We start from the raw sequence: 20865 nt of genomic DNA on the forward strand, positions 1-20865 counted from the left end.
GCATAGGAGGAAGTGGAATCATAGGTGAAAGCTGAAAAGAGGTTAAAGATGTGGGAGAAGATAGCGGTGGATAGGCTAGGTCAGGTAAGTTCTGTAACTGGAAAGATGTTATTGTCCACAGCTGGGAACTGAACACAGGAATTAGTATGTCTACTAGTACATCAGCATGAAAAGAAAAGGTTTCTACTGTAACCAGCTGCTCTGTTAATACAATAGGGGATGGTGCCACAAATAAATCAGCTGTATAGGACTCTAGACTGCTGCTCAGCATTGCAGTTTTCAAGTCTGTTCTGTACAAAATAAGTAACAGAAATTTCTCACTGAGCTTCCGGTGTTTCTTTTGGGGGTGAAAGCCTCTGTTTGATGTGAGGTTTTGGAACTTTGGGATTTGTAACGGTTCCTGTCCCACTTCCCCCTTCCCCCTTCCCCCTTCCATTTCCACTGCTCTGCTGATAACATTTTTAAGTCAGTATGGGCCCACTATAATGGGGGGGAGGGCAGAAGATCAAGTAGGTATACATCAAACTGTTGCTCTGTGCTAAAGAAACATTCAGTAAGAGAGTTCTGTACTGTTTGTAGAAAAATTGTAATGCAAACAATATTCTTCCTGGGTGAAGAAAACTAAATTGTGATGGTGCCATTATATTTTGGCAGATGGTGGGAGGTTGGCATCTGTTGCCAGAAAAGGGGTTACCTGGCGATATTTCTGAAGATGTTTGGCAGAGTTTACTAGTTCCTGTTTTTGTCTTTGGTGTTGATTTCATTCTGTCACAGAAATTTGATTTTAGAGTCTCAGTATAACTACTTTTTTAAATTTTATTCTAGATCGAGAGGATCAGTCCATCCTTTGCACGTGAGTATTACAGTTGTCAGCTTGTCTGGATGTCAAAGTCTGTGTTAAAAATCTTGGTTGGAGGATTCTCTTAATTTTAAATGCTGGAGGTGGGCTCAGTAAATTGGGTAATAGTGGAGAGTCAAAGAAGGTCCCACTAGAGTTCCTCCAATATATATGCAATCCTTTCTGCAGAATAATTTTTGTAAGAATTGGAGGAAGAAGGGAGGTTTTGAAACAGCCCCTGTGCTCAAACTCCTAAAGAAATACAGCTTTGTCAATGGAAAAGGCTTGGAGAAGTCCTTCAGATTTGATGCAGGTGTTGTGCTTGAGTGCATTCATACTGATGAGGCTGGTAGAGTAACAGATACTCTTGATACAGCAGTTTCTCTTCTAGGCACAGCAAAATTTGTTGGCCCTCAGTTCTGCTTAAGGAATTGGTATGTTTCTTTTTGCAGTCAGGAGGCTTCCTTTTGAAGGATGCACTTCATTACATTTCACCCCTAGCTCTATAGCAGCCTCTGAATTATTCCTCAGCCACTTTTTCAGTCTTTGTATCCAAGTGACTAGAAAGCATAATTCTTTATTGCCATCCCTCCTCCGTGCACGCATACAGAACCTGCACCCAGCAGCAAACTGACTGAGGGCTAGCCTGCAGTCCAGCTACACTGCTACGGCTTGCCTATACAACTTGTTTTTTCTTCGTTTCGAGGGAGGTGCAATAATGGCCAGAATGCAGTTAAGAAGCTCTGTAGCCCTTTTGGGGTTGGAAATATGAATATGTCCCCCTATGTCTTGTTTGTGAATGAATTGCAGATTTTCTTTACAGAGGTGAATCGGGAGCTGGTAAGACAGAGAACACCAAGAAGGTCATTCAGTATCTGGCTCATGTTGCTTCCTCACACAAGTCTAAAAAAGACCAGGTAAGACCTGGGTTTGATGATGTTTTATTGCTGTGCTGGCTTTGGACAATAAATATATATTGGCTGATGTTGGTAAAAGCCATATTGCTCAATAAAAGCCCAGATAATAATATTTATTAGGGGGCAGAGGAGGACATGAAATAATATGAACTATGAAAGAATAAAAGTTTGACAAAAAATTGCAAGCCAGGGAACACTCTTTTGAATTCACTGAAGCTACAGTGGGGATAAAGTCATCCACAACCTCTTGGATTCATGGGCAAGTATATGGGCAAGAGATGCTATAAATGAAGCATCACCTATACTGATCTTTTTACATGGATATATTGCTTGTAACCAGTTCAGGCAGTGTAAAACCCTTATAGATTAGGTCTGGCTATTATATACACTGTCTCAAAACTGGAGAGTACAGTGATAAGCTAGTGGACATCAGCTAAAAACTTTGAAATTGTAGGAAAATATTAAAAGGGTGGAAAACAGCCAAGTGTTAGCAGCACATGAAAGGAGGGTGGTGGTGATGGTGGAAGGACTTTAAAGATGTCTCACTTATATTTTTTTCCCCCTCCCTCTCCCCCGATGGACCGAATTCGTCAGTTGTATCCTCGTAGGTGAGCTGCACGTTTACTGCACGTTCTGCACCAGGAATGCGTTTTCTGTCCCATTGTGTGATTTTTTTGAGCAGCTTTTCACTCCACACCAATATCACTTTCTGCAGCTAAAACAAATCCATAGACAATTCACGATTTTTTTTTTTTTTGTGTGGTGCACAGTAATCTTTTTGTGAGGATGTTCAGTTGGAGACTAAAGTAATATCAAGAATACTTGTGTTCTGTGCTCAATACTAGTTTGCATTTAAGTTTTTTCTTGCAGCATTTTCCCAGATATACCATTCAAGAAGTATTCCTCCAGGGCAATAGGACTGGACCAGGCTTTCCTAGAACCATAAGCATCTAGTGTGGGTGGTGTTCCTAGTAAGATGAATGTAGTTAGGTGTTTAGCTTTCTATTCCCTGCAGTGAGATGCGGCTGCAGGTTGCAAAGAAAGGTCAGGGGGAAGGCTGCCCTGCAGGCAGGGTGTTCCAGGACTATGAGCTTGTTAGCTAGAGCTGAACACATTGGAAATGTTCACTGGTGAGCTGTGTAATGAAAGCCAGATGACAAATGTGTCCCCTGTACATAAGAGTTTCCCATAATAGCTTAATATGTAGGCATGTCTTATGTGTGTAGAGTATGCGAATAAGAAGGCATCTCTGCACGCAGGCGTACTATATGTGCGCGCACACATAGTAATAAGTAACTTCTGGAATCCAACCAAAAAAAAAACTTTCTATGTGCCAAACTTTCAGACATATGAAGGCTTTTTCCATGGTCTGTCAGTAGCTGTATTTAGAAACATTCTCCTTTTTTCTTTTTCTTTTTTTAAGTGTGGAAAATAGAATCATGGGGTTGAGTTAAGTATTCTTCCACTGCTTATCCTTGAGCAAAATTTCGACCACTGAAGCAGGACATACAGTCTCCTTAGGAGCATAAAACAGTCCTAAGTTGGACTGGTTGATGATTTGCCCAAGTTAGATATTTCCCTCTCCCTCCCCCCTTAAGATTTGAGTCTTCTGAAAAGTCCTGCAGGTCACGTTTTGTTCCACTTTCGTGACTAAGCAGTAGCACTGGCCTTACCAGAGAGGATTTAGAACTGGAGTTTTTGAACGTTAATTGGTAGTGAGTGCTCTATGCAACAATTCTTTACAAACCTTGAACTTGGAACTGGATTATAAGGGTTTATGAAGATGAATACGTTAAATTTTTTTGAGGATCTCTGGTATACTGGTCGTGGCAGATTTATTCTTTAGGGTTGAATATGATAGTGTTGAACCTTTATGCTGCAAGACTAGGCACGGAACTTAACCAATGATAATATAGAAAGTAGTGGTGATTTATCTACCAGAAAGGTTTCTTGACTGTCACCTCTTGGAATTTTTGGATGTAAACCCCTGTTTTTCCAAGTATCAGAGCAAAATCAGATTTATAAAGCATATTCTTCAACTCTGTCTCTTGTTTTGGAGGTAGTAGCAGCTTCCACCAATCCCAGTGCATTCGTGTATTCAGCTAAATAGCTTCTAGCTGCATGGTGTGACTACTAAGCACATTAAGGCTGCTTTTGGGGCCTACTGAGTCTAATTACATAAACACTTTTTTTCATTTGATTAAGCTTTATTTATAGAGGTTGAGATTGATATTTTCCCATGTTTAGTCTCTGCTTCTCTACTGACTTATGTAATAGCTTTTTCAAGTTGAGAATCTTCACAGCTAATCAGAAATTAATGGGTAATAGTTGCTAATGCTTAAATATTTGTAATGAAGATTAGGTTATTGATGATCTTTCTCCCTTCCCCACCTAACCCACTGTTGTTTGGACTCGGTTATTTGAGAATCTCTCACATGACTGCAGAGAAGAATGCAAAAGCAAATCCCTGAAGTGTAAAAACCAAACCAACAAAAAACCCCACCAAAACAAACAAAAGACCCAAACTTGTTCCCCCATCTTTTAGTTTTTTAAATTGCATGCTCTTAAAGCTAGCTGTGATTTCTAGATGCCTTTCTCTATACTTCCTGAAGAATAAATGGCTGGCAAAACTTCTACCTTGCATAGAAATAATTCCAAAAAGTGTATTAGATGCAAAAAATTCAGAGCGCAAGATAGACGTCAAGGATTTTAGTTGCTGTAAATTGGTGTTGCAACTTCAGAGAAGTAGAAAGAGAGTATACTGAAGAGTGTGCGCTACCCAAACACGGCCTAGCAGATCCAGTGGCTGTTACTGCTTCTGTTTTTATGAGGAATGCTGTACATACTTCAAATGCATGCCAAGTATTAAACAAATTTGTTTCAGGTCAAGGAACGTTAGTTACAGGTGTCAGAAAATTGGCAGCATCTTCATGATGGGAACCTTAGAATTTCTAGGAAGCTTGTGATGGACAGCTCTGTACTGTTTTTGCTTTGTATAATATTATTATAATAATATTATTGTATAATAATAATGAAGTCCCTTCAGTGAAAGGTGACTGTCAAAATTTAAGGTAAAAAAACCTAACAAACCCCACCCAAAAACTTCTTTAAAATTTTAAAGATAAAAGGATTGTCCTTTTTTAAACAAGGACAGCGTACAGTGCATGCCAGTGAGGAATAGATACATTGCAGTGATCGCAGCCACTTAATCTTATGTGCCATTGCCATGGCATGCTGAGAACTTGCTCTTTCCACTGTATCATGGTGCTAAGGCAAGTCATGAGAGCTAACTGACTTCACCAACTCTTTAGCGTTTTCCTTTCCCCACAGCTCCATATCACTGTGTCCCTGAGCTGGCGTTCTCTATGCGTATTGCTACCTTGGTCATTCAAGAGACCTAATTGCCTCTAAACTATGGTTTACCAACACCTACTTGACATTAATGGCACTTTCTTCCTGAGGTACTAAATAACAGGAGGGTCTGTAGTATGGATTTCTATAAATTTTTGATCTTTGTGTAGCTAAGCATGACCTTAGCTTTATTTTTTTGCCAAATAATTAAAATAGTGTCAAAGCCTGACTTCTGTTTAGAGGAAAAAAAATGGTTTTTTTAAATCTCTTCCCTCCTTGTTCCATAGTTGGGTTGAAGTGCTATGTTGTTGGCATCTCTCACTAGCCCAGTAACAGATTACAGTCACAACCAAAGGCCTAGGACTTCACCGCAGGATGGGGAGGAGGAATGGGGTGAGGGAGGAGTGTTCCAACTCCACTATGTATGCCAGAATAGGAGGGAAAATGTGGCTGCCACAGAGTTTCAAGGACTGAACCCTAGTTTCAAGGTTTTCTCCTTACAAAGCCACATGCTGGCTCTGTTGTGAGAGAGCAGATATCCCAGCTCAGGTTCCCTTCCCAGGGCTAGCACCCTTGTTTATATATACTTGACAGTGAATGAAAGTGTGTGCAGCAGCTGCCCCTTCTGTATATGTGCAGTTCTACAGGGACTGAGGGTCTTGTTTGGCCTTGCACTTGGCAAGTGTGAAGTGAGGTGATTGGGGAAGTAAGAAATAAAGACTTGTAGTTCTTTGTACAGTTTCTCATGTATCTTCCTCTTTTTTATTGCATGTATTTTTAGAGAGACTGTGTAAGAACTAATCTGTTTTATAATGCACTTTGAGAATGAATGGGAACAATTTTCCTTTAGAAATACCTTTAAATAATTTGCCCATAAATTCCAGTTCTCATGAATCAAACTTCATTTCCATCCATTATGCACAGGAAGTCTTGAGTACTTACTGATAACTGCTAAAAAGAGAAACATTAATTTAAACTGTCATTTTCTGTCTCTAGAAGCTTTTTAGGTAATCTTGAAATATACAGAACTCCATGCTTTTAGCACAGAGGACAAGTAATTTTTAAAAACAGCCAGGGGTATATCTGGAGCCTGCAGGGAAAGGTGTATATGCTTCAGTGGTCTAGTACTTGGCAGGGATAAAGGTTCTGAATTTTCTTTTTCTACAGCTCCAGCTTTTTGTGTTCCTTGAGGGGAGGAGTGTGCGAATATGGCAGCAGAATGCAAGTGATCATACAGTTTGTGGATACCACTAATTCTCTTTTTTTGTGTGCCTCCTTACAAAGGAGGTTTTTGCTTGTTTGTATTTTGGAATACGTAGGCTCTTAGTGCAAGCTTTTTGTTTTGGTTTGGTTTTTTAAAACACTAGACCTTTTCAGACTAGCTTCTTAACCTACTAGTAGCAATGTTCAAGGCTGTCTTGCAGTAGCAAAACAGGATTTTCCCCACTCTTCCAGCCTATACAGCAAGACGCTTCTGGGACGAGGGCCTGATGTTGGATGGTACGGTGTTTTGCTTTGATCCTCGGAAGTCTGTGGGATGTTATGGCCAAGTGGCTTTGAAGGGCTTCTTGTTAATGGAATGACGGCACTGGGATGCCCTTGTGTTGAGGAAAGGAATAAGGCATATTTGTGAATGTTTCTGTTTTACCCAGATAACTAATGAGTCTCCTTTGAAGGTTTAAGGGATCATCTCCTAAGGTTTAATATGGCTTCTCTACAACAGATGCCAAGCTAGTGTGAATTGAAACGTCAGCACTGGTTTGACCCAAGGTTAATGCAGTAAATCGCTACCTACTTTATTAATTTCTGATTTCTTTCTAGGGAGAACTGGAGAGACAGTTGCTTCAGGCTAATCCCATCCTGGAGGCCTTTGGAAATGCCAAGACAGTAAAGAATGACAACTCCTCAAGATTTGTGAGTATTACAATCCAATGTGGGTGCCAATATTCTACACTTCCCAGAGGGAAGACTTGGTCTGCTTTTGGGTGAATTGCTGTTAGGGATAGGACAACTGTCTGAGTAACTTCCCTCAAATTAATCTGGGAAGTGAATTTAATTCAGTGAGTTGTCCAAAATAGACCTGATAGGTCTCTGGAATGAAGGAACCTGACCCTGTGCCAGGATCATCTATGCTGATTTTTATTGTAAGTTTATTACAGTCAGTTTTATCTTGGAGAGCAAATACTGGTCCTTCTTTTACTTGCACTGGAGATCAATGCACAACATCTGAGAGGTAGATGGGGGAGCAAGAACTGGAACTAAATGAAAATGGTTGAAGCTAACCTTGAGGGAGGTGGAACTACCCAGATCATATAGCACGTGAAACTGAAGGGACCCCGGTTGTGGGAAATCTGGGCTGAAACATAATGAACTTGAATTGTAGGCTGTCCGAATGTCAGAAATGTCTGAAAGTGTTTGGTGTCTTGTTTGCTAAATCGCTGTTGTGATCAGCAGGCATTGCCTATTGGCTGACCTTATGTTTTCCCTAAAACTTGCCTGATTCGTTCTGAATTTCCTTTCCTGGATTAGAAAAGGAAGGTTTACCTTTGCTGTTTACTGCTGTTACCAGATAGAATGAATACTAATTTTAATGCTATTATCTTCCTCTTAGGGCAAGTTCATCAGAATCAACTTTGATGTCAACGGCTACATTGTTGGAGCCAATATCGAGACCTGTATCCTTTCTGTAACAACTTAAAAGGAGAAGTTCAAGGCTATAGAGGTGGCAATAATGGTACCTAGCAATCTCTTCACAGCTGACTTTCTGTTTGTCAGGTCGAGAAAATGGTAGGAAGCACTTAAATTTATGCTAGCAAGACTACTGTTGTAGTCTCCTGACATAGACAGTGGGATTGAGTGCACCCTCAGCAAGTTTGCAGAGGACATCAAGCTGAGTGGTGCAGTTGACATGCCAGAAGGATGAGAGGTCATCCAAAGGGACCTGGACAAGCTGGAGAGGGGGGCCTGTGTGAACCTCATGAGGTTCAACAAGGCCAAGTGCAAGGTCCTGCACCTGGACTGGGACAACCCCTGATACCAATACAGGCTGGGGGATGAAGGGATTGAGAGCAGCCCTGCGGAGAAGGACTTGGGGGTACTGGTGGATGAAAAGCTGGACAAGAGCCAACAATGTGCGCTTGCAGCCCAGAAAGCCAACCGCATCTTGGGCTGTATCAAAAGAAGCGTGGCCAGCAGGTCGGGGAAGGTGATTCTGCCCCTCTGCTCTGGTCACCAGACCAGAGAGACCTCACCTGGAGTACTGCATCCAGCTCTGGAGCCCTCGCCACAAGAAGGACATGGACCTGTTGGAGCGGGTCCAAAGGAGGGCCACCAAAATGATCCGAGGGCTGGAGCACCTCTCCTATGAGGCCAGGCTGAGGGAGCTGGGGTTGTTCAGCCTGGAGAAGAGAAGGCTGCGAGGAGACCTTATTGTGGCCTTTCAATACTTAAAGGGGGCCTATAGGAAGGATGGGGACAATCTTTTTAGCAAAGCCAGTTGTGACAGGAGGAGGAGTAATGGTTTTAAGTTAAAGGAGGATAGATTTAGCCTGGATATAAGGAAGAAATTTTTTTACAGTGAGGGTGGTGAGCCCTGCCATGGGTTGCCCAGAGAGGTGGTGGAGGCCGCATCCCTGGAAACATTCAAGGTCAGGTTGGATGGGGCTCTGAGCAACCTGATGTGGTTAAAGCTGTCCCTGCTCACTGCAGGGGGGTTGGGCTAGATGACCTCTAAAGGTCCCTTCCAACCCAAAGCATTCTGTGATTCTTCATATAGTATTTTGTGACCTGTGTGATCATGGTGGAAATCTTTTCTGAATGAATGAATTCTAATCTTAGGAGGCTGAAAAGGAAGCATAAACTGTGATAAGATGAATAGCTTTGGAATTTCATAAGCAATTGTCACTACTGTCCAAGGCAAGTAGGGATGGATGGCCACTGTTTTTCTGTTTCTTATCAGTTAAGTCTCTCTTATCATAGCCATCATTCAGAGGTTGGTAGAACTCAGACCAGAAATTCAGTGTGTTGTTGACTGATGATGATGATTGCTAAATCAATACCCCTGTTAATTGGCATGAGGAGAAATCAGGTAGTAAAAGCTCTTTCTCCAGCTGTAGAATAGAAAGTGATTTGTATGTCATGCTGTATGCCTTGACTCTCTGAAGATCTGCTGGAGAAGTCACGTGCAATTCGTCAAGCCAAAGAGGAGAGAACCTTCCACATCTTTTACTACCTGCTGTCTGGGGCAGGCGAGCATTTGAAGAGTAAGTATGGTTTTGTAGTTATGGGGTTTCCTCATCACAATGACAGAGGGTCCAAAACACTTGTAGGCTAGGACCTGTTCTTTCATAGTTTCTTGGCTCTTGCCTTTTAGATGTGGTCACCTCGCCTCCGCTTCTGTACACTCGTACATCCTTCTGTCCTCCCCCTGCACTTCTCAGTTCCCGAAAACTTGCTTCTCTGGTTCCTTCCTGCACTTGTCTCCTTGCCAGCAATGACTCTACGCCCTTTCTTATCTAAATCACTGTCCCATGTTTAGTCTCATCTTGCATGATGTAAACCCTTCTAGCGCAGGAATGGTCCTACTGTGATGTGCTCAGCATTTAACTGAATGGAGGAAAGCTGCTGGCACCTAAGCAGCTCTAGAAGTCTAGGATCCTAGTGCACCTAGCTCAGCCTGGTAATCAGGGTCCATGTTTTGCGAGAGCTGCAGATTATTTGGGAGGAAGGACAGGAAGAGAAGACTTTTTTCGTAGTTGCTACTGTTTCAAGAGCTATACATTAACTTTCACCTGACTTGAAACAAATGAGGTGTCTGAAATTAAAGGCAAATCTACTTTCAAGTTAATCCCTGCTTCTTACAGACTTAGGGCATAATGATGATTGACACTGCTTTGGTGGAGTAGTCCAGAGGAGTGAATAGAAAGAAAGAAGGCAGAAAACCTCTCATTTTACATAAAATACATTAAATGTTCAGCCTGCAGTGAAACTGGGCTTAATCCCAGATTGATCCAGCACCTGCTAGCATATGCAAGTCAGAAATTTGATCTCAGTGGTAGCTTGTTGTCTATTTAAAAAAAAAAAAACCAAGCCATAGTAACTTCTTTCTCAATTCTTTCCTAAGCTGACCTGCTGCTGGAGCCTTACAACAAATATCGCTTCCTTTCCAATGGGCATGTTACGATCCCGGGTCAGCAAGACAAAGATATGTTTCAGGAGACTATGGAGGCAATGAAGATCATGGGCATCCCAGATGAGGAGCAGATGGGTATGAATCCTTTGAAGGGCTTGAAAATGCAAAGAAGTGGAAGAGGGAACAGTTCATATCTTTCTGGAGCTTTTTGTTCTCGGGTTCTTTTGTTTGTTTATTTTGGGCTTTTTGCTGGTTTTGGTTTGTCTGGTGTCCACCCCCTGCCACCGAGTGAACAGTGTGCAAGTAATAAACTTAGTGGCTTTGGTGTGACCCACCTCAGGATCTACCAGCACAGTTTCAGTTTATACAGTTAATGTTAGAAGTCAAGCAGCTAATGAAAACATGCTTCTGCTTACTGTTTTTGTTCCAAATCTGGGGGCTGTATATCCAGTTCATGCATAACACACACAAGATACAAGAATCCCCTCATTCTCTTATGCAGTGCATGGCTTGTGTGCTCCCCCTATCCCTCTGCAGTGGCTTTAAAGTATCTAATCCAACCATTGCTGGATTAGTACTTTGAGAACAGCCTGGTCATAGTGCCTTTCTTCCCAGCTTAACACTGAACTGCTGATCAGAAATTAATATTGTCTGATTCTGGGAGCACAGTACCATGACAGTGAAGCTAGAATTGTATGCAGCCAGCGCAAAGTGCAGTGATACGTATTCACCAGAGCTCAGTGCTCTCATTCGTGATCTGCCTCGCTGGTTGGGAACCAGTGTTCTGCAAAATCACGGTATCTGAATGTATAAGGTCTTCTAAAACTAGGACTGTTTTTTCTCTACACTGAAGCAAGCATCTGTGGTGGTTTGAGGTCACCACCTCTGCTGGAGGCTGCAGTTCTTATGGCTGTAGGGAATATGTGCCTGTGCCTTAACTATTGTTCTTCACAGTCCAGCCTGCTATAAATCCATGCTGTCATTATCCACAGTTTAATACACTTCTTGATATCCTGAATCATGTGAGACTGAAACTGCTGTATGGAGGTCAAGAGAAATATGCTGTCGTGGTTTAGCCCCAGCCAGCAACTAAGCACCACACAGCCGCTCACTCACTCCCCCTACCCCGATGGGATGGGGGAGAGAATCGGAGGAGTAAGAGTGAGAAACACTCCTGGGTTGAGATAAGAACAGTTTAATAATTGAAATAAAGAAAAATAGTAATGATAATAATAACAATATAATAATGATAATAATAATATACAAAGCAAGTGATGCACAATGCAATTGCTCACCACCCGCCGACCAATACCCAGACAGTTCCCGAGGAGCGATCGCTGCTCCCCGGCCACCCCCACCCCCCCCCCCCCCAATTTATATACTGAGCATGATGTCACATGGTATGGAACAGCTCTTTGGTCAGTTTGGATCAACTATTCTGGCTGTGCCCCCTCCCAGTTTCTTGTGTACCTGGCAGAGCATGGGAAGCTGAAAAGTCCTTGACTAGCATAAGCAGTACTCAGCAACAACTAAAGACATCAGTGTGTTATCAACATTCTTCTCCTACTAAATCCAAAACACATCACTATGCCTGCTAGTAGGAAGAAAATTAACTCTATCCCAGCCGAAACCAGGACATATGCCTAAACTGAATAACAGAATTGGCAGTCTAATTTATTGTCAGGATGTCCTGCTATGCTCATTTTTTTTGAGTTGGGTTTTTTAAGGTATACTCTAGGGCATGCCTTTGCTGTCACATCAATGACCTATTGGTTCCAGCCTCTACAGCAAAGATAGCTGTAGTGTTTCGCACTTGCTGTTCAAAGTGTGAAGTGCGTTAATGTTCCTTAGAGGCTTAGAAGAATAATACATACAGTAGCTGGCTGGATGGTAGGCTTACTTAGTTTTGATGTAAAGTCTAAACACTAACTATCTTCACGTATGAGACATCAAAATAAGCTGTCTGTCCAAGTTCCAGGACTCCAGATGCAGCTGTCAAACGACTGGATTTCATAATGTGCCAGTAGGAACATATATGCTTCTTTTCTGTTAGTCCTGATGTAGCATATATGGAGCCTTTGTTTGCTCTGCTGTCAAAAGGATGTTGTTTTAAAACAAAAGTTTCTGTAACAGGTAGAAATTAGGGGATGAAAAAAACCTTTGGTACAAGACCCCCTTTGCAAGTGACTTGTAGCTTACTTCACTCAAGGCAACTGGAAGCTATTGTGCAATGAGCTTTCACTGATACACAGTGAAAATTGAATTGATGCAATGGTATTGAAAAATGTCTTTCCTGTCCTAGCATCTGATGATGATTTTGTTACGTGCACCATTTGAAGAGTATGAATATATCATTAGCAATGGGTGGGGGTGCTTCAGCATGTAATTAGTAATAGTTATTGTACAGGCACTTTCGCCCACATCCTGCTGCCCTTCATAAATTATTATGTATGTCTGTATGGACTACAGACCTTGGTCAGGGAGCTGAAAGTGATATGGGGTTAAAGGAACAGTATCTTCCTTCTCTTAATTGGTTTGTACTCTTAATAACTGTCTCTTTCCTGTGTTTAACAGTAGTCACTGAGGAAAATAGTGAATTTTGTCCCTCTAACAGAGAACAGACGTTTTATCAAAAAATATAGATATTGTAGGATGGCACATTACCCTCAATCCTGTCTCCCACTTTACTATAGTGATGTTGAGAATGGGTAAATTTCTAGGCTGCGTAATCTTCCATAGGAGGGACAGGGAAAGTCCTATGTCCTGAATGGGAGTCATATAGAGGAATTACCTGTGGTGTTTCTTCCCAAATTCCAGAAAGATCTTTGGGATGTTTAGAAGGGCCTCTTAACCATGTCAGGAAAGGTAACTGGGTCATATCAGGGCTTTTGGAGATGTCTGACGCTAAGCTGTTATTATTACTTTAAAAGGTCTGCTGAGGGTTATCTCGGGTGTTCTTCAACTTGGCAACATAGTCTTCAAGAAGGAGCGTAATACAGACCAAGCCTCTATGCCAGACAATACAGGTAACTAATCTCCTTTTCCCACCCCAAAGACAAGTGCAGAAAAAAGCCTACAGGAAGTTCTTGCAAGTATAAGAATATATTATGGTATGTAGGGAATGCTGGAGTCCTGTTTTTCTATAAGGTGAATTATTTGTCAAAAGAGCTGACACGCTCCTTCATACAAATACACACTGTTCTGCCAGGCATGGGTTTGCAGTCCCCCGTGGCAGGAATGTGGCACTGTTCTTGTGACGGGGCTAGGCAGGAAGTGCATGTGATGACAAGATGAAAAGGATTACTCTACTGGAATATGTAGCGTGTGTGTTTTAACCAAGCTAGGAATGATTGCTCCTACAAATCTATGTTAACAGACTTTAAGGAATGTTCTTTGCTGACTTTGTAGGTAGACTTGTAACTGTAAGAGTAAGGTGGATAGTTTTGTGGTGGGTATAAAGTATGTGTATGTATTTTAATTGCACTGCCTTTTGTTGCATGTGCAAATAGTACCATGTTTCACATGATAGAAGGCTATCTGTTGGAAGACTGAGCTCTTAGACTTCATTATAGAAGTATTGCAGAAATATAAGAGGTTGCTAATTTACCTGTAAGTGTTTATATCTTTGGCTATTATTATTACAGAAAATATGCTCAAAGTGGCATTTTGGGGAGGAGAGTAAACTGGGTTTTGGATCATGAATCTGAAATACAGAGTTACCTGAAAGACTAATCAGTAGATGAAGACAGAACAATTAGCTCGATTAAGAAATCTGTTACTTGATGTATCTTTAAATTGATGACAGACTGTGAACTTTTTAAAGCTTCTGTGTTATGACTTAGTGGTATGAGTATTGCTTCAAATTTACTCTTGTGGCTTCTGGAGAAAGTCAGTAACCTGTGGTACGGGTTGCAAGAGTTTTGGGGGGATTTTTTGGTTTTGAAGATACCTTTCTTTGTCTTATTAACCTGTTCTTCATTTAAGGTTTTTTATAAACTGTTTCATGAATCTCTTGAAGGCAGTTGCAAGAATGTTTTTCTTTTTCTCTTGCTTTCTGTGAGAAAAACAAAAGAACATCAATCTTTTTGTTGTTTTCTCTTACTGTCCTTAGCTGCTCAGAAGGTGTCTCACCTTTTGGGTATCAATGTGACTGATTTCACTAGAGGTATCCTGACTCCTCGCATCAAAGTTGGGCGAGATTATGTCCAGAAAGCTCAGACCAAAGAGCAGGTATGCATTCTTTAAAAATGAACAAGTACTTTAATCTTGCCACCACAAAGCTAACAAATGTATTAGAGGTTTCTGTTGTGTTTAATAACTATCTTTATGGCTGTAATGTATGGCAATCACACTTGAGTAATGTAGCATGCATATTGCTTCTAGTGTTTGCTCACTTGATCTGTATAAGAATAGAAATTGCCCTGCCCCTGTAGCACTTTTTCTCATCTGGGGCAGGGGGGGATGGGGGGAGAAGAACACAACTCCCCTAATTTTGGTGACTGGCTGTCCCAAGGGAGTAAGTTCCTTTGGTGCTGTATGCAAGGATGACATTTTTAGGTTGCTGTAATGTAGAGGGAACCAGTTTTGAGTAGGTCAGCTACTAGGGTGGAAGAATTTGCTGCTCACCCTTGAAACTGATTGTAAATTTTGTAACACTCTTGAATTAGGTTGTGCTCTAAATGAAACCTGAGCTAGGAGCTAGTGGCCGCCTGGATGGAGCAAAGGCCCTGTGCTTACTCACTGCACGGCTTCTTTATGAACACTTCCTTATTCTCAGTGTAAATAAACATGCCCCCATAACATGGAAGGGGTGGGGAAGAGAGTGAAGTCTAGAAATAGTCACAGGCTGCCTTTCCATTTTGATATTTAAGTTCTTAGTATACATAGTATTTTTGTGTAATCACAGGTAGGGTAGTGGCATTGGGCGGCGGGGGGATTGGGCTTCTCAAATCCTAAATTACAAAAGACTTTAAATGCTTTTCTTTGGGCCTATGAAACATGCTATGTTACTATAGTCTTTGGAGGTGACTGGGCATAATTTTTCTTTCTTGAATACCAGGCATTGGTTTCTACAACAGGCAGGATCCTCAAATTTGGCTTTGACACATTAATTTAGTAAGACAAATTCTTTGCTCTTCTATGAAATATCACTGTGCTGTCTACTTTTCCTTGGGAGTAACCGCTGAAATGAGCCTTCTTCCATGAGTTTGGTGGTGGAGAGAAAATCTCAGACTACAGCTGGGCCATTAGATGCTGAAACGGTGTAATCTGTGCCTTCCTTTGGATTATACTGTAACTCTTGACCTTTGTCTTTTTTCTATTTAGGCTGACTTTGCTATTGAAGCATTGGCTAAAGCCACTTATGAACGGATGTTCCGGTGGCTGGTTATGCGTATCAACAAGGCATTGGATAAGACCAAGCGACAGGGTGCGTCCTTCATTGGAATCCTTGACATTGCTGGTTTTGAGATTTTCGAGGTAAGGAGACATCAGGTCCTTGCACTCGTCACAGTTTACCATGGAACAAACAAACACTGCTGAAGGAAATCACTTTAAAACAGAAAAGAATAATATAGTTAGTAAATAGTATAGAAGGGATGTGTATTCCACTTCTGTTGTTTGAGATCCCTGCTGATGTGAACTGTTGGATAAGGTAGTTAATAACTTAAGTGGTTCATTATTCAGTATTTTATGTATTCTGCAAATGTTTTATCTCATTGCTGTGTATTTTGGTGCTTACGTCCTTTTTGGCCTGTGCATTAGAATTACTTTAATTTCATACTTCCAGGTGTTCTTGATTCCTTATAGCTCACAGCTTAGGAGTTTGCTAACCTACAAAAAAGTATTTTAAAAATGTCATGCAGAGTTATGGATCACCACTGGACTTAAAATTTTGTCCCATTAGTCTGCCCCAAAACATTTAAGGGATGACCCACTGAAACCTATTAGCATCACTAAAAATTGTTACAAGTGGTTTCTTCTTCCTGCTGATGAGTTTTGGAAAAGGCAAAGACAGGGTAGACCAAATCAGATCCAACATAAATTCTGACCTATATGTGCTCCTTCCTGCAAGAAGCGTGAAAATTGGGGATCAGAGTGTGGTTTCACATACAGCTAAACAGATTTAACGGCAGCTCCTCGATGCAGAAAAGGAGTGAACTTGCTCCTTTTCCCCTTTGCTTCTCCTGGCTGCACCTGCTTGTACCGTTCACCTCTCTAGCCCTGTGGAAAATACTTTCTTACGTTGTTTTATAATTGAATCAGTCTGCAAAGGGGAATCTGAGCATAAAAACTGATGCAAGATAAATATAAGAGAGGAAGAGCTGAAGGGAAGTTGAGGGAGAGATGGAAAAGAGGGGAAGAGGGAGCTCCCTCTATAGGTGGCAGTGAATTGTTAGGCCAAACCATTATGTCTATGAACCAACAATTTTAGAATGTGGCTTTGCGTTATACTTAGTCTGAAGCAACCACAGGCTGCCATCAGAAAAGAACTATCCTGCTGTTATCCCAGCCAGGCAGCTCCTGTCAACCTGTGTCATGCTGGATCTAGCTCATGTGCAGCTGCAAGGTGAATTGGACCAATTTATTCATGAAATGGAAAACTAAGATACAGAAAAGTTGAAGTTGACTTTTTTTTTTCCCCCTTCCCCCTCTGATCAGTTTGCCTTTGGTTTCATGGTTGCTGGATCTCATGAAAAGGAAGGGAGTGGAAAGACATGATTAGGAATTACTGAAACATGGAGGAAATAGATCAGGACCATTCTCTTCAGCAGCTGCATTTTATTTAGTGTGGTCTAACATGAAAGTGCACTGTGGGTTATTAACCTTGTCCTTACACTTTGACGAAATCTGGAGATATTGAAGAAATGTCTCTCCCTTTCCTTGCTCTGATTTTATGTATGAGGATTAAAAAGGGACTTTCTGGTCCACATGCTTTTAGGAATTTGTCTTCAGGCTTCTGTTGTTTCCTCTTCCTATGAAGAGGACCTGTCTTTCTGAGTTTGTGAGGAAACTGGAGTGTTTTCTGTTCCTGGGTTAAGTAGCTGCAGTAACCCTTCTGCTGTTTACAACTAAACATTCTTTTGCAAACTTCCCTCGGGATTGCAGCAGTGATGCAGTGGCACGTGACAGGAAAGGCAGTTCATAAGCAAATGGGGTTATTGACAAAGGGCAGTCCACCCCACACAGAACACTAGCTTAAATTCCTGAACTGTACATGGGACCTGTTGTGCTAAGAGAATAGTAGGGGTGTCTTCAAAAGCAACTGTTCAAACATCTTTCTACCTTTTTCTTCATTAGCTGAACTCCTTTGAGCAGTTGTGTATAAACTACACAAATGAAAAGTTGCAGCAGCTCTTTAACCACACCATGTTCATTCTGGAGCAAGAGGAGTACCAGAGGGAGGGCATAGAGTGGAATTTCATTGACTTTGGTCTGGATCTGCAGCCCTGCATTGACCTCATAGAGAAGCCGGTAAGATTGTTCTCCTACTGTTGAGCAGCAAGAAATGGCTGCGCTAATTTTGTCATTGAGCACATAACCTCTACCTGTAGACTGGAAACTAGCTTTCTAGCTTTTGTGATCCTCTATTGACACTGTGGTATGCTTGGAAACAGAAGTGAACAGTTCCCTCTTTGTCTAAAGTATGCCACCAATAAATCTGTTAGTATCAGTTCTGTAGGAAGTATTGCATGAAAACAGATCTGTCAGCCACTTTTTCCTCTCACAAAATTGTCTTTGTTTGTGTAGATCTGCATGGTGCTAGATGTATGTGTGGCCTATCATAAGTAGTGTGAACTTCCTTAGATAACTATAAGCGTTATGAGAAGCTGTGAATCTCTGTTGCTTTCATTCTGCTCTAATGAAACTTGGAAATTTATAAATTTCATAGTAGGTGTTCCAATAGTAAGGACTAGTTTGTGAAGTGTTATGCTATCGTCATCTTCATTTAGACACCTGGATATTTGGAGAACAGTGTGATAGCATTCCTTCTATTAAAAAGATTTTTCTTTCCCACATAAAACAACCTAGACAAATGTCATGGAAGAGACCTTCTCATAAAAATGTTCAGAATTCAGATGAGGATTTTGAAGGATTATTAACAATTTCTATTAGTATGGAAGTAGTTGAACTGATACCACACAACATGTGATGGGGATCAGGCTTAGGTATCCTTTTCTTTTTTTTTTTTTTTTTTTTTCTTTTTTCCCCTAGCCATTTAAAGCTGTTAGTTATTGGTGTAGTCCTGTATTTAATAATGTTTTGATGTTTCCCTTCCTTAAGGCTGGGCCTCCAGGTATACTGGCCCTGCTGGATGAAGAGTGCTGGTTCCCAAAAGCAACAGACAAAAGCTTTGTGGAAAAAGTTGTACAAGAACAAGGCACCCACCCCAAATTTCAGAAGCCAAAACAGCTGAAAGACAAAGCTGATTTCTGTATCATACATTATGCTGGCAAGGTAAAGAATTAGTAGCTAAAATGTGAACATTGGAATGTCTGCTGTATTTTCTAATGCATAACCACTGCTTCTTAGAGATGGCTACTTTACAAAATGGCTGCCTGTGGGGAAACCAGTAGAAGATTTGTTCCATTGCTGTGGACCTGATAGGGCCTAAGGGGATTTGCCTGCGAGTTATACATGTATAGTTGAAGACATGTCAAACTGACACCAATTTAAATTTGTTCTGTGACTTGGTGAGACTGGAGGTACTTTTCAGAAACTTTGCATCAAGACTTCAGCACCAAAAATGATGATGGAGTTGTTTCGTATCACACTCTGGGTGGTGCAAACTAGCATTGCAAATCCATTTCCTTTACTGACAGAACAGAACATGCAGCTGTTTTTTAGGGTTTGAAATTTGTAGGTATGCTTGCTTAGATGGCAAATCCAAGAATGATTAGGTAATCTGTTGTTGATTGTGCAAATCTCAGTGCTACTTTTGCAGTCCTGCAAGACTTTGCAGGATCTTGTTGCATCTTGTGCTGCAGGAAATCCCCCCCAAGTTTCTTGACATGTTTATCTTCTCCAGGTGGATTATAAAGCAGATGAATGGCTGATGAAGAACATGGATCCGCTGAATGATAACATTGCTACTCTTCTCCACCAGTCGTCGGATAAGTTTGTGTCTGAGCTGTGGAAAGATGGTATGTAATTAAACTTAATCTCATTTGTTTTCTCTTTTATATGGAGGAGTTTGTTTGATCATCATAAGTCTGTCATGAGCTGTGTTGCTTTTTTCCCTGAAGACTAGACCACCAAGATGAGCATTATCTGGAACATCCTTTGCTTAGATTGTGGTATTGCATTAAAAGTTCACTGTAACTCAAGAGAAAGGTTCACTTGCATCAACTTATGTTAACCTTGCTGCATATATGGCAATTATTTCTCGAAACTGAGAATGGCAGGATAAAATATGAATGCACCATTATGTCCCAGGAGCTTGCATAGCTGCAACACTCAAACACAAGATCTGAGGCTGAATCTACATTTTCAGTCCTGCAACTAGTGTGTTTTTGCTCCAGTGTTGTTCAGTATTTTACTCTATCTTCTCAGGGTTTATCTGCTTTTGAGTCTTACTGTTGCTGTCACTTTCTATGGTGGGTTTTCTTTGACGTCTCTGTCTGTTGCAGAGATGCAGAACGTTCAGAGAGCCTATTTCTATCAACACTTTCCTATTCTTCATCTAGAACCAGGTGACTGAGAAACCCAGCTGTCGTGTCATGTGTGTAATGCATCCTAGAGCCATGCAAGAAATGCTTCCGTTAACTTCTCTTTGTCCCTTTGTCATACCTGCTTGTCTGTCTTCATTTCCTCTGCTTTGTGCTAGTAGCTCCTCACAGACTTTAAAACAAAAGCAAAACTTTCCCCTTGCAAATGGATACAAGAAAAATATGGACATGTTCAGGTGCTAAAGGTCGCTCTTGCGAGACTTGCATAGAACTGCTAAAAGCAAATCCCTGTGAACTGTTTGAACCTAGAGCTAGCAAGGCTGTATTTCTTGCAAGATTTGGAAGGAAGATTTCTGAGACTGCGTTTAAACTGAAATCCAGATTAACACTGATTCTAGTACTGGGATTTCATTTCAGCTGCCAATCACTTAAAAGAAAGTTAGTTTGGCAAAGGAACTTGTACTTCATGAAAAATGGCTGTCGGCAACTTGTGCCTAACAAGGCCTTTGCTGTGTGAGACTCCTTCTGGACTTGAAATGTCAACTGCTGATCAGTTCTCATTTTTTGTTCTTAGCTGCATCTTCTGTTGCAAGTGACTGTCCTTTTTGCTATCTTGATGTAGACTGCAGGGCTCAAGATTTTTAAGAGGATTGTTCCAGCTGCAATCTGGGACGCTCTTCTGTAGATTTCCCTGTGATGTCATCTAGTAACATAACCTTCTTTTCTTTCTGATAAGACAACCTGGACCCTATTCTAACAGCTGCTCTAGAAGTGAGCAGTTCTAATATCAGCTGTAAATCAGAGTATCTTTTCTTGTTTCTTCTTTTGTAGGGGTTTCTCTTAACAGGTTTTTTGCGGTTTTTGTTGGTGGGGTTTTTTTTTGTTGTTGTTGGTTTTTTTTTTTAATCAGAAGCCAGTTGAGCACAAGTTGATGTATTTTCTGAAGTGAAGACTGGGAGC

General features: G+C 41.2%; 1 protein-coding gene across 1 annotated transcript in view; it reads left to right on the top strand.

Annotated features, from left to right (window-relative positions):
• Nucleotides 1-20865, top strand: part of MYH9 (myosin heavy chain 9) — a 73038-nt gene that overhangs the window by 30329 nt on the left and 21844 nt on the right. The window contains exons 4-15 of the mRNA XM_075727658.1: nucleotides 826-853; nucleotides 1662-1755; nucleotides 6928-7020; nucleotides 7718-7781; nucleotides 9270-9368; nucleotides 10229-10372; nucleotides 13168-13263; nucleotides 14349-14467; nucleotides 15563-15715; nucleotides 17537-17710; nucleotides 18521-18694; nucleotides 19266-19380. Coding sequence (XP_075583773.1) covers nucleotides 826-853; nucleotides 1662-1755; nucleotides 6928-7020; nucleotides 7718-7781; nucleotides 9270-9368; nucleotides 10229-10372; nucleotides 13168-13263; nucleotides 14349-14467; nucleotides 15563-15715; nucleotides 17537-17710; nucleotides 18521-18694; nucleotides 19266-19380 — 1353 coding nt within the window. The remainder of the gene's footprint in view (nucleotides 1-825; nucleotides 854-1661; nucleotides 1756-6927; nucleotides 7021-7717; nucleotides 7782-9269; nucleotides 9369-10228; nucleotides 10373-13167; nucleotides 13264-14348; nucleotides 14468-15562; nucleotides 15716-17536; nucleotides 17711-18520; nucleotides 18695-19265; nucleotides 19381-20865) is intronic.

The sequence above is a fragment of the Pelecanus crispus genome, chromosome 1 (assembly GCF_030463565.1).
Source record: "Pelecanus crispus isolate bPelCri1 chromosome 1, bPelCri1.pri, whole genome shotgun sequence".
NCBI lineage: Eukaryota > Metazoa > Chordata > Aves > Pelecaniformes > Pelecanidae > Pelecanus > Pelecanus crispus.